Below are 15,056 nucleotides of genomic sequence, written 5' to 3'. Positions count from 1 at the left end.
TACTCAATTCGTGATCACTAAAAAAAAAAGATATAACAGTCCATATGCTCTAAGTATTCACTCAACGAAATGACATTATCATTATTGAAATTATTACTAAATAGACGTTCGCAATTTATAACCCTGTACATATCATTTGAATTAGGCAACAACATAAGCCTACACGACTGCTACTACATTATCATTGCACTCTAGCACAAGTAAGTAGCATGTATCAATCATACTTAATACATCTACAAAAAAAAAAAAAACTTCTACTATTAATGAAATGATATATTTACAAATGAGAAAAAAAAAACAAAATGCTCTACTTCTACTTCTCTACGCCAGGGTTTACGTAATATTTAAAGTTGAACGTCATTATCAACATTATTATCACTTTTAAGTTCACAATATCATGTCATTAATTCTCAAGAGCCATGGACACATAACATAATTCAGAATTGTGTTTAAGATCGACAAATTGAATAAATCTAAATACGTATTTACTTGTCAGTAACGTTGAACATCAGTTAACCACGTTGACTTTCGATGAGGCAAATATGTAAGAAATCCCGTAACGTGTGACTGGCACCATTAAACTGAATATATGCCCAAGACAGAGTCTTGCACGGAAGCATATTCGAACAGAATTTTAAATATATCTGAAATCTGCATAGATCAAGTATGCACTTTCATATCATGAAGCAACGATGGACGAAATCATTTCAAAATATAATTCCTTAACTTACATGAAACCCTAACCTACGCAATTTGAAATACATGAGAGGAAAAAAAATATATCGCGAAACAAAATAACAGGACATTATTCACGGTGAGCACATAAGTTCAATTTACATAACCTAAGCAAACGATCAAAACATGTATTTCCCGCAATATCGCAAGGCAGGATAATAGCACATTATTTAATCATCAGCACACAAGTTCAATCTAACTAACCTAACTAACCTAAACAAGCAATTGAAATATAAATTTTCCCGAAATATATCACAAGGCAGGATAATAGCACATTATTTAATCATCAGCACACAAGGTCAATCTAACTAACCTAAACAAGCAATTGAAATATAAATTTTCCCGAAATATATCACAAGGCAGGATAATAGCACATTATTTAATCATCAGCACACAAGTTCAATCTAACTAACCTAACTAACCTAAACAAGCAATTGAAATATAATTTTCCCGAAACACATCACAAGACCCCACAAAAGTACATTATCTGGCAGCAAGCACACAATCTGATTTCCTAACCTAACAGTCAAGATAAATGTATATTATCGGACACGTTAAATCTGAATTCTACCTAACCTAAACACATTATTTAATAAGGTACACATTAAAATAACATTTCAGGGCGGAGATATTACTTAATCTAACAATAAAGGAAAACCGTATCAATTCTCACATGGAAAATATTAATATCGAGCGGTGCGCTTAAAGTAAAGTTCACCAACAATTTTCGATGTTGATCACATATTCTTATAATATCATTCTATTGAGTGGCACGAGATGAGCTGTCTAAACGCGTAACGCCTTTTACTTTAATTACACATATTTATGTCAAAGCACTCCATTTGGTGAATTAGTGAGTCTGTTTATGCTCGGAACAAGAAGGAAATAAGATAAATTGGATAAAGATTACCAAATTGATGGGGTTCCTATAAGACAGTCCTCTCAGTCCTTGTCACCTGGATCCTTGGCTTCACAGGACAGAATAGGTTAACAAACCTATTTATTATACGTTGCAGTCAATCTCCCCGGATAGTGGTTCCACGTCCTATTGAATATGGGACTTGGTCCCAATTTCTGATGAGATGAACTCCAACAAACCTACTTCCTGCACATTACGCTATTACTCGTAATGGCGGAAGTCACTCGATGGCTTTTTGACCAAAACTTGTTTCCATAAATTTTTACTTCTGTCGGTTCCTTAGTGTTTCTTTTCCTCCCAAACTAAGTTAGGTTTTCCAATAAGTAATTTATAATAGATTAACGTCCAAAATTTACACTTTTGATTACAAAATTTCTATATTTAAGGAACCGACTTAAGCCATCACTCTTTCTATATTGTAAAACGGCGTTTCACTGCGCCCTCATCATCGCGTCACCAGACCTTAACAATAGCGATTTAATATTGCCTAGTCGACTACGAACAAACAACAAATTTATATTATTTCTGTTATTATACAAAACCCTAAATAAATAAGCAATCGTTTTACCTCTTAAATAATATCTCCCGAGTATTAGAATTACTCCTGTAATAAAGGTGTTACAATTCACTTAGTTAGTTCTTGCAGTTAGTTAATATCACTATGACAACCATCGTTTCCGCTCTGTAATGGTCATCGCCATCTTGGCGATGTTAGCTTTACGTGTATAGCGATTCGTAGGCCCTCTTGTGGCCGTAATCGGAATAATCGCTATGCTCTTAACAAAAGAATGACAAAAAGCAACAGCGGAAAATGACCTGATCAGTAAAATTGTCTTATGATCGAAGTTTCGGATTGATATTATTATGAGGTAAAGTAAATTAAGGCAAATTGAAGTAGAGTAAAATATAAATCAAATTTTCAATATATCTAGCTATAACCTAAATGGAATTATTACAGTAACGCGAAGACATTGTAGAAAGAAAATAATTCGAGATTTTGTGATAAACTATTGGTGTGTTTACGTGTGTTTTGCGAATAGCATATAAAACTAATAACCCTTTTGTACAAATTAACATCAAAACGAAACTTTGGAGGCACTCGGGTGCAGTATTAAAATACACGAACCAACTTTAACGCTGCATAAGCAACCGGTAAACATTTCAATAGGGTAAACATTACAATCCGGGAGCCAATTCAAATAGAATGTAACGACCATCAATCGGTCTGTTACATTTTTCCCGGCGGCTTTAGAAAAAAAAATTTTTTTTAACTACTTAAAACATCAACATTATATTTTTCTCTTTTTTTTATTTTTTTTTATTTTTATTTTTTTTAATTTTTTTTTTCAATTTTTTTTTTTTATATATATGACTACTTAAAGTCTTTTAACAACTCTTCTCTCTTCTCTGGAGAGCAATTGAACAATTTTACATTCGAAAGATTTTGAGTTGGCACTTCTCTCCCCTCCAAATCTTTTAAATAAACTGAGTTGTGACGCACTCGAGTCGCAACAAAAGGCCCTGTGAATACAGGCATATACTTATGTGTGATTCTCTTAAACGCATCCGATTGAAAATGGGTTCTGTAGCATCAGGTCTTGCACTGTGCTGACTGAACCTAACTTCAAAATTTTCGCTTCTTCCTCAGGAAGGCAATCTAAAATCAGATCCTTCAACTCCTGATCTGAAGGTGAAGTTACTATTGAATTATATCTTTCGACAATATGCCGCACAAACCCTAGCAAGGAAGAATGTTTCGATTTGTCATATCGTAGCGAGTAGAGGTGGCGCTTCTGTGCCCTCTCTAATCGCTCCGATATGTATTGCAGTTTGAAAAGCCGCAAAAAGTCAGGGAAAGATTTTATCTGCGAAGCAACACTATGATACCAGATCTTTGCAGATTTCTCTAAAACTCGTCCCACTATATACATCCTATCCCTATCCGTGAGAACATACATGTTCATTGTATGTAAAAGATCATTTAGGAAGATTTTTGCCATTCCCTGGGTCAGTTGCCCATCAAATTTTGGGAAATGATGCAATTCCTTCAGATAGGTTCCTGCACTCCTTTTATACGAAGGACTGTTGTCATCTTTTCTATATTCACAATCTAATTTAGGTATACCCTCGGTTTCATGATTATTAACAACAAGATCTAACGGAGGACACCGCTCAGTGTTCACAACGCGATTCTTTCTTTCTTTGTCTCATTTTCTTATGTTTGTGTGGGGGTTTATTCCTAATTTCTTCCACATCGGACGAGGAGGACATCTCAGTCATATTTATAATTTCTTTAAATCGACTTTCATCTAATTTTGGAACTGAAGGTTCCCTATCATCTTGATGACCTCGGTTACTAGCCGTCAAATTCTCTTCAAGAGGAAAGTTTTCATTATTTACATTTATATCACCCGACTCGAGTATTTTTTTTTTTTTCAAAGTATTGGTGTTCCGCTCACATCGTTCCCGATTTTGACGATATGCGTCCACCATGTCACGTTCTAACATCTTTATCATATTCACGGTATGTTCGTTTACATCCCGGAATTTCCTATAGTCATCAATTTGTCGCTCTTTGACACCTTTCAATTCAGTTTCAAATTTGGAAGTTATATTCCCGAATTGGGTTGTCAACACTGACACTTCTTTAGTAGTAGCTTCTAATTTACAATTCACATTTTCATTAAATTCACTAACATCTACAGTTACTTTATCTAAATCTAACCTAAGACTAGTCATATCCTGTTTTACATTATTTACTTCCATCATACAACTATCGCGTACATTTTCTACGGTTTGTCCTAAATTAGTTTTTGTCTCATCAATTTCCATTCTTAACTTAGATATTTCGGTTTTTAATTCCCCTTTTACTGACACAAAAGATTCTTTCAAGGACGAAATTTCACTACCCATCTTATTTAATTCAGTTTTCATTTCTAACTATAAATACTGGTATACTAGAGGAAGACTATCATTTTCCCGAAATCGCATTTTAAATGTACAATTACTAAGCACAGGTCGATCTTAACCGAACGAAAAGAATTTTTGAAAAGGTTTTCCAAATATTATAATTTAGAAAGTTCAGCTCGACTCCTGTGTTCAAGATACATTTTACTTATATTTCGATTCGCTGTACTTCCTCCTCCTTCCTTCAGACCAAAATACGTCAATAAACTTTTAAGGAAGACAGTACAACTCACTTCATCTCGAAACGAATTCGTTTTACATTCAAAATATTATTTCGAGGAGAGAAGTTCAGTCAAGCAATTATCGCTTTCATTTAATACCAATTGCTTAATCTGCTTTCCCGCATTACGACTATACTGGCACGTAAAGATAGAAACAAAATTCTGAATATTCGAAGTTAGTCCTAATAACCCCTTTTAAAAGAAAAATATCCTTTTCCGCGAGTTTAACCGTTTTTTTTTTATTTTTTTTTAAAGCTGAAATTATCATTCCCACTGACTAAACGAATTTTACTCAACTTGCCGTTCTTTTACACAATTTCAGTTCTTAGGTTCAATAAACCACTAAAAGAGAAGTTTCTAGATCAAGATTCTACATTCCCATTTTGTTATTAAATATCTATATAATCCTTTACTCCTACCTTATTCACAAAACATCATGAACACAGATTAAACTACTAGAAACACAACAAAAGAAAGAAAACAAAAGTCAGGATTATAAATTTAGTGGTAGGAGGAGCTAATACAGGCGGTGATATTCTAGCCTGTCTGATCCTACAAAGTGCTTCTAGCCACTTGCAACAGTGTTTTCCGATTAACGTATGTCTCCGCCCCTGGCTAGAACAATTCCCTATTAACCACCTAAACAGCTTTGATCTGTTTACATTAGCATCTGTGCTAGGTATCCCATTAGGGTTTCTTACATCTTTTCTCCCTTTTCGAAATCTATTCATCCTTTCGTCATCAATATCAAAAGAAGTATCAACATTGTCACTACTTAGCATATGAAGCTTTATAATTTTCACTCGACTACCATTCGCTATCCTATCATACTTCTTTCTTTCACAATAAGCATACCCGAAAGAGCTATCATTAGCCTTATCATGCATTATCTGGGGCTCACATAACAAATATTTAATGGCACATATCCTATACCTACTACTAAATACTAAATCTAAATCTAAATCTACGTCTACATCTACTTCATCATACTCCTCAGTCTCATTAGTTACATCATCATTAATAACATTTAAATGAGAACTAAGTTCAGGCGCTTCTAATGCAGCCATATCATTTTGTGAATTATTATTTATCTTATCTAAAACATCACAACAATTATCATTTGTTAATTGTAAATCTGTGCCTTCAACACTATCAGTTTCACATAACCCCATAGCTCTGATTCCTAGTTTAGTAGTAGCGAGTTCCGTTACTTCATCATTCTTAACCGTTGATACTGGTGACATTTCTGTTCGAAAAACTAACATATTAGACGATAATTCATTTTTCAGCACTTTCATCTCATATGAATATTCATGCTTAAGAGCTTTCACCTCAGAAATTACTTCACCGAATAACTCATCCATAGTACTAACTATGCGTTGTTGGCATGGAACACAAACCCAGCATGAATCTACTTTAATACTCTGTTCAACTCCGGGCTGTGATAGTTTCAAACAGTCAAAGTGAACTTCTTTGCTACAATTCGCACATGCCATCGTTTTCACATTACTTCGATCTAGGTTTTCTTTACAATAAACACAAACTTGAAATTCCTGATCGTCACTGACAGAATCACTTAACATCATCTATTTACATCATATTAATTGGGTCACGCCTTTAGCAACTCATCATCGCTATATCCACTCATTATTTAGCTTTCATCTCGCTTAGCACACAAAACAGAATACTTTATCAAGTAAACAAATATCCCGAAGCTGAAGTCACCAATTTATAACACATCAGCTTCACATATTAACACAAATTATCAAATAAACAAAAATCCTAAAGCTGAGGTCGCCAATTTGAAACATCCCGTTTTACGGTCACAAAAGTCAAAAATAAAATAATTTATAACAAACCGTTTTCTTTGGTTATGTTAGCTAAAAAAAAAATTTCAATTCAAGCATGCGCAACAAATTTTATCAAAAGATTCCAAATTCTTGTTAAGTGGCTAATCAAAATGAAAGACGACTCGACGTTATTAACTTACATTAAATGGAAAAAAAATAAATCTTACATATGCTTGACTCTATGAGCAGTATTCGAAATTATAAAATTGAGATTTGGTCGTGATTGTTTATTTGTGCCAATCAGTCAACAGTTACATTGTAATTAACAAGAGCAACAGAATAAAGTCTGTTAAATATTTGCCTACATCGCAGTGCATTCAAACAATTACGATATTATGTTATTACATTGGCTTAACTTCAACCTTGTATCGATTTTTCACATTTCCATATCTATACAATATATATATATATACTCAATTCGTGATCACTAAAAAAAAAAAGATATAACAGTCCATATGCTCTAAGTATTCACTCAACGAAATGACATTATCATTATTGAAATTATTACTAAATAGACGTTCGCAATTTATAACCCTGTACATATCATTTGAATTAGGCAACAACATAAGCCTACACGACTGCTACTACATTATCATTGCACTCTAGCACAAGTAAGTAGCATGTATCAATCATACTTAATACATCTACAAAAAAAAAAACTTCTACTATTAATGAAATGATATATTTACAAATGAGAAAAAAAAAACAAAATGCTCTACTTCTACTTCTCTACGCCAGGGTTTACGTAATATTTAAAGTTGAACGTCATTATCAACATTATTATCACTTTTAAGTTCACAATATCATGTCATTAATTCTCAAGAGCCATGGACACATAACATAATTCAGAATTGTGTTTAAGATCGACAAATTGAATAAATCTAAATACGTATTTACTTGTCAGTAACGTTGAACATCAGTTAACCACGTTGACTTTCGATGAGGCAAATATGTAAGAAATCCCGTAACGTGTGACTGGCACCATTAAACTGAATATATGCCCAAGACAGAGTCTTGCACGGAAGCATATTCGAACAGAATTTTAAATATATCTGAAATCTGCATAGATCAAGTATGCACTTTCATATCATGAAGCAACGATGGACGAAATCATTTCAAAATATAATTCCTTAACTTACATGAAACCCTAACCTACGCAATTTGAAATACATGAGAGGAAAAAAAAATATATCGCGAAACAAAATAACAGGACATTATTCACGGTGAGCACATAAGTTCAATTTACATAACCTAAGCAAACGATCAAAACATGTATTTCCCGCAATATCGCAAGGCAGGATAATAGCACATTATTTAATCATCAGCACACAAGTTCAATCTAACTAACCTAACTAACCTAAACAAGCAATTGAAATATAAATTTTCCCGAAATATATCACAAGGCAGGATAATAGCACATTATTTAATCATCAGCACACAAGGTCAATCTAACTAACCTAAACAAGCAATTGAAATATAAATTTTCCCGAAATATATCACAAGGCAGGATAATAGCACATTATTTAATCATCAGCACACAAGTTCAATCTAACTAACCTAACTAACCTAAACAAGCAATTGAAATATAATTTTCCCGAAACACATCACAAGACCCCACAAAAGTACATTATCTGGCAGCAAGCACACAATCTGATTTCCTAACCTAACAGTCAAGATAAATGTATATTATCGGACACGTTAAATCTGAATTCTACCTAACCTAAACACATTATTTAATAAGGTACACATTAAAATAACATTTCAGGGCGGAGATATTACTTAATCTAACAATAAAGGAAAACCGTATCAATTCTCACATGGAAAATATTAATATCGAGCGGTGCGCTTAAAGTAAAGTTCACCAACAATTTTCGATGTTGATCACATATTCTTATAATATCATTCTATTGAGTGGCACGAGATGAGCTGTCTAAACGCGTAACGCCTTTTACTTTAATTACACATATTTATGTCAAAGCACTCCATTTGGTGAATTAGTGAGTCTGTTTATGCTCGGAACAAGAAGGAAATAAGATAAATTGGATAAAGATTACCAAATTGATGGGGTTCCTATAAGACAGTCCTCTCAGTCCTTGTCACCTGGATCCTTGGCTTCACAGGACAGAATAGGTTAACAAACCTATTTATTATACGTTGCAGTCAATCTCCCCGGATAGTGGTTCCACGTCCTATTGAATATGGGACTTGGTCCCAATTTCTGATGAGATGAACTCCAACAAACCTACTTCCTGCACATTACGCTATTACTCGTAATGGCGGAAGTCACTCGATGGCTTTTTGACCAAAACTTGTTTCCATAAATTTTTACTTCTGTCGGTTCCTTAGTGTTTCTTTTCCTCCCAAACTAAGTTAGGTTTTCCAATAAGTAATTTATAATAGATTAACGTCCAAAATTTACACTTTTGATTACAAAATTTCTATATTTAAGGAACCGACTTAAGCCATCACTCTTTCTATATTGTAAAACGGCGTTTCACTGCGCCCTCATCATCGCGTCACCAGACCTTAACAATAGCGATTTAATATTGCCTAGTCGACTACGAACAAACAACAAATTTATATTATTTCTGTTATTATACAAAACCCTAAATAAATAAGCAATCGTTTTACCTCTTAAATAATATCTCCCGAGTATTAGAATTACTCCTGTAATAAAGGTGTTACAATTCACTTAGTTAGTTCTTGCAGTTAGTTAATATCACTATGACAACCATCGTTTCCGCTCTGTAATGGTCATCGCCATCTTGGCGATGTTAGCTTTACGTGTATAGCGATTCGTAGGCCCTCTTGTGGCCGTAATCGGAATAATCGCTATGCTCTTAACAAAAGAATGACAAAAAGCAACAGCGGAAAATGACCTGATCAGTAAAATTGTCTTATGATCGAAGTTTCGGATTGATATTATTATGAGGTAAAGTAAATTAAGGCAAATTGAAGTAGAGTAAAATATAAATCAAATTTTCAATATATCTAGCTATAACCTAAATGGAATTATTACAGTAACGCGAAGACATTGTAGAAAGAAAATAATTCGAGATTTTGTGATAAACTATTGGTGTGTTTACGTGTGTTTTGCGAATAGCATATAAAACTAATAACCCTTTTGTACAAATTAACATCAAAACGAAACTTTGGAGGCACTCGGGTGCAGTATTAAAATACACGAACCAACTTTAACGCTGCATAAGCAACCGGTAAACATTTCAATCCGGGAGCCAATTCAAATAGAATGTAACGACCATCAATCGGTCTGTTACAAACTTCTACTGTTTGAAAACTACAACGAAATTTCCAATTTAACTCTTGTAATCAATTTCATTATGCAATATTTTATCTTACATTGCACGTGATCTGTTACACTGTCGATCTCAATTAGAAATGGATTATGAACTTTGGCAAAGCGCACATTGCGTATTAAAAACTGTTGAAATCACTGTTCATTTTCAAGGAAAAGGCAATAATACTTTCTCATATTAATCAATAGGTTGAAAACCAAGGATGATGAACGTTTGCAAACAACCTTAATTAATTAAGGATGAAAATTGATAGTATTCTATATTTTGCCGATTTTTTCAATGACTTTGAACAGATAGGCAATACATGTTCTTTTATATTGCAGATGATTTGAGCGGAACGGCACTTAAATATGCATACGATGAGCTGGCGGTTAATTTTACATTTAAGTTCCTATTACGTGACCATGAAACTACAGGATATTTCTTACCACCGTCAGAGATTATACCGACTGCCGAAGAAATATTTAATGCAATTATAGCCATAACAACTACAAATGAAGCACAGCTCGAGAGTTTTCTTGATGAACCAAGGATGTTTAACGTTTGCAAGAACTGTACTTCCATGGCAAATCAGACTCAAGCGAAGTGTGTACGTGTAGCGTTGTGTGCATTCTTAAATATATTTATGTTATGTAAAGTATCTAGACGGTAAAGGAATGAATTTCATGTCGGTGACATTAAAACTAAAACTCTCTTTTATAAACAGTAAAGATTCTTAAGGGAACGAAGAAATAATTGTAACAATAATGGATTATATTTATGATAATTGTCTGATAGTTTCGCAGTAAAATAAAGTATTCATATACGTTCTATTTATGTGTTGTATCATATTTATTCCTTAAGATGTGTTCAGACATTTCTCAAATATTGAAGCGCTCAATTTCAAAAGATCCTAAGCCAAAAAACTAAGTTTTTCAGGATACGATATTTTGTGTGCGCTTCCATCATTCTATTTCCGTAAAAGAAAAATAATCTACGCAAAAGAAAATAATAATTGCGTACATTTCGTAAGATAACGGTGAAATTATCATCTGTAGCAAGAGTTTTTTAAGTGTTTGTAGGCATGAGTCAGAAAATAACTTCAGAGAATACAGTTGACTAAGGATATTTTGGAAAACAACGCCGTTTTCTTTTACCTAGTACTAATTTGATTTATGTAGTTTTGGCATGAAACCCTGTTCAATATAAGAAGATGCTGAAATGGAACTTAATAGAACCAATATTTCAAAATTGACAAAAATTGACTTAGGCTCTTTTGGAATTCACCCCTTCAAATAAAATATGCTGATATTTCTGTTTATGCTCTAAATTAGTATTTCGATCATTACCATTCGGAAAAGTGAGAATGCTTTATCTTTAATGTCAAAGTAGTACTTCGAGTTCAGATTTTCTTCAGAAGGCTCATGAGAATCTAAGAGAAAGAGTGATTAAACAGTTTATAAAGGTTGAAAACGTTATACTCCTATGTACTAGGTAATGCATTTCAGGATACAAATAAAACAAAAAATCTTTCTACTGGACTGTAGAAGACTTTATTTGACACATAGAATAACAAATAGCAATGCGTTGATTAGCAGTAAATTATAATCTTACGTGCAATAATTAACGATGTTCAATATATATACCATCTTCCCCCGTCCATGTAGGGATACACGCGAGACGAGACGAGAAATAGAAAAGTCTCGTCTCGTCTCGCAGCCTCAAATGTTGGTCACCTCTCGTCTCGTCTCGCAAATGTGAAGTATCGTTTCGCGTAAAATTTTGAGTCTCATCTCGCGTCTCGCGCGAGACTTTTTCGCATATATTCTAGGTCAAAATTTTGCAATGTGTTATTCTATGATTGTTAATGAATGATGATGTGATATTCTGTCCGAAGGTAGGTATTTGATCTAAAAGTCCCTTGGCCAGGTGAATCCATGGTGGTTTGCCATTGCTTTCCATGGGATGAATGTTCATAACATCCTAAGGAGACGGAACCTAGAGTTCAACATGGTATCCGAACTTGTGTCCCTCCGCTCCAAATTGAAAGAAAAGTTGTGCTGGAATTTGATTGCTGTATCATTAATTTTCGTCAAATTAATAGGATAATTTACAGCAAAACCAGCATAAATTGTTACTGGATCCAACATTGTTTTCCAGCTTAGAGGAATCCAGCAATATTTTCCAGTATGCCATGCGGGCACATTTTTGCCCCGAAAAAAAGTCGCCAATGTAATTAGGATATAAAGAATATAACGTTTCCGTATATGCTTTTCTGAACTCATTGAACCAAACCCGGATCCTTTTACTATATCTATATGTAAATTGCTTCGTCTTTATTTAAGGAATAACATTACTTGTGTCAATGGACTTGTGGATAACGCAATATGTTAACAATTGCGAGAATCCAAATATCCTGCAAATTATACTTGATACGAAAAAAGCTTTCTGGATCAATTTCCAGATCATACAGTTGAACTAACTGCAGTGTTGCCAGAATTCGCATTTTATCAGGACTAGCTCAGGAGAGTAATGCTCCCGGAAGTAGGAACGAAAAACACAGTTCTGATTGGTTGGCGTTATCCATTTTTTGCCACGTTGCACTCAAATAGCAGAAATCAAACGCTTGTTGCCGTTGGACTTGGTGGCCGAGTGGGCTAGCGCTATATGCTAGTAACAAAAATCTCTTTTGGCGTGAGTTCAAACCCGGCCCGAGGAAAATTTTTTTAATATTCTTTTTACACTTTTATAAATTTTAAAATTAAAATAATATGAAAATAATACTCAAAAAAGTGATTTACTTACTTTTGTGCAGATAAGTAGTACTCAAGGTCCGTCGACCCTACTGTTCCTTCCCTCTTTTAAGTTCGCGTCATAACTACCCTTCTTTGAAAACCAAAGATGCAGTAAAATTGTGACGTCACGGCGGGAGCAGAAACAGCTTTCGCCCAAGGTCATTGTCATTCACCCTTGCTTGTTTCTTTGATTTTTGCAGGAAAGTGAGTGATTCTTGCTTTCCTGTATTAAGAAAACATTAATTACTGTAGTGCTCGTGTTAGCCTATAAGCATGTCGGATTCTACACTAAGTACTTGTCGCAATTATAGTACTGGTTCCAAAGTTATTTACCATGTATTTCCCTCAGATTTTTTGGGGAAAGTTTGGCAAAAGAAATGCTATCGAAAAGACATCTTTAAAGTTGGAAACGCCAACGTCCTTCCCGAATCTTATGGACATAATTTAAAATGTGAGATTCTGAATATTCTACCCAAGAAAATGTTTGAACAATATGTGCCTTCACTAAACTTACCATTACCATACGGAACCGTGTTGATGTAAATAATGAAAGAATTAAATGTACGGAAGTTATGTGTTTAAAGAAAAAACAAATCAGACATTGGGGTGCAGACAGATGAAATAACTATTGTGACTGAAACAAAAAATAACTCTTTGTTTATGTTTTTTTCCGTTTGTTCTGTGGAGAGTAAGGGGCATAAACCAAAAAAAAAAAAAAAGCTCTCCTTTTTGCAAATATAATAAAGAATTAATTTCAAAGGCCAGTTCTAAAATATAATATTGTGATCGTTTCAATAAAGTGGTTAATAACAGGGTGATGATATATTACGAAAAAGTTTTACACTTGGCCAAGTAAATATGCTAATAAATGGCAAGAAAGAACTAAGATGGATTGATTAAGATATCATTCGTGCATTAACACAACACGCCTCATTGATAAATTATACAATCATCTGAGGTTACAAGTTCAAATCCCCGTACCCAATGTGTCAACATTTCGACGTTGTATGCAAAAATTACCGTTTTTTTCTAGTATTCTTACCCCAGTTTTGAAAATTTTGACTTAGCAAGGGCGCTGCTTAAAGAGTGTGGAAAAATTGTCAGTGCTTATATTTGATGAATTGAATGTTAATAGGCGCGTATGCTATGACCAAGAGGTTTATTTACTTTAGGACCACACAAAAATGTCCAGGTGGTAATGATTTGAGGCTTAATAGATATGTGGAAACAGCCAGTGCATTATGATTTCGATAAGACTATGAAAAGTAAAAAAATACTCTTCGAAATCATATCGAAAGTTGAAGTCTCAGGATTCAAGATAGTTGCGATCCTTTCGAAGTTCAATGGTGGCAATATGAGGCTACGTGGTCGTCTCGTTTCACCTTCTTCCAGGATAATGGAAGCAATAAAATAGTATGAAGTTATATTTCGAACATTTCACAAAAAACTGTGAATCGAAGAAAAAAAAGAAGAATGTGATTGGCCGACCGTTTTATGTCCTAAGAAAGACAATTCGATCTTGAAACTATTCGACACGGCTAAGACATACTTCAGAATTCGGGTTTTGAATAGAAAAACACAGGAACTCCGCAGGGGGTATGTTCTTTAACATAGTGGATGCAAAGCTATTCTTCAAGTGCTACTCAATGCTATAGTGAGTACATATTGTATCTGTATGTAATCTTTATTTTTATTGCATTTAAAAATTTGTTTTCCTTTGTAAATCGCTACGGCGTAACATAGGCTTAGCACACGATATTTGTCCCTGCTTCACCGCGGTGACGTCACACTACAGCTGGAGAAAGTTGCTACGCAGAAACAGCGAGTTATGAAGGGACCTGTAAAAGCGCGGAACAGTATGGTCGACGGACCTTGAGTAGTAGTAGTAGTAGGAACGGGTTAGAAGCCCCGCAGGGTTCGTTATGTTCCCCTTGTACTCCATGATATAGGGGTCGTTTTGTTCCCCTTGTACTCCACTTAAAACAACTGGCTAGGATAGCGCGTAAAACAGCTGGCTAGAGTAGCGCGCGAAAAACGTACTTCCGGGAGTGTTACTCTCCCGAGCGGGTCGTTATTTATTCCACACGCTGTTCTTTTAAATTAAAATATAGTGGAAATCCTCATTGTCAGTTATACAAAAAAGAATAGAGGCACCTGTATATATGCGCTTCTGTGAGCGTTAGAGCCTCCCCGGCACCGCTGAGCTTTGTGTTCCTCCGTTCGGGTTAGTCAAACTTGATTCAAGATATTTTTGATGAAGAAATGAAGGTAGA

The 15,056-nt window shown here is 34.4% G+C and overlaps 1 protein-coding gene across 2 annotated transcripts in view; it reads left to right on the top strand.

Moving 5' to 3' along the window:
* The window catches only part of LOC145688857 (carboxypeptidase B-like), a 59,914-nt gene extending 49,109 nt beyond the window's left edge, over positions 1-10,805 (top strand). For both annotated transcript variants that reach the window (XM_081763026.1, XM_081763025.1), the window contains exon 11: positions 10,333-10,805. In XM_081763026.1, the coding sequence (XP_081619152.1) occupies positions 10,333-10,661 (329 nt within the window). In that variant the 3' untranslated portion in view covers positions 10,662-10,805. The remainder of the gene's footprint in view (positions 1-10,332) is intronic.
* Positions 10,806-15,056: the final 4,251 nt, after the last annotated feature.

This window comes from Thermobia domestica, chromosome 7, assembly GCF_964235325.1.
Source record: "Thermobia domestica chromosome 7, izTheDome1.hap1.1, whole genome shotgun sequence".
Lineage (NCBI taxonomy): Eukaryota > Metazoa > Arthropoda > Insecta > Zygentoma > Lepismatidae > Thermobia > Thermobia domestica.
The sequence above is the reverse complement of the archived record's forward strand: the minus strand, read 5'-3'. Positions and strand labels throughout refer to the sequence as shown.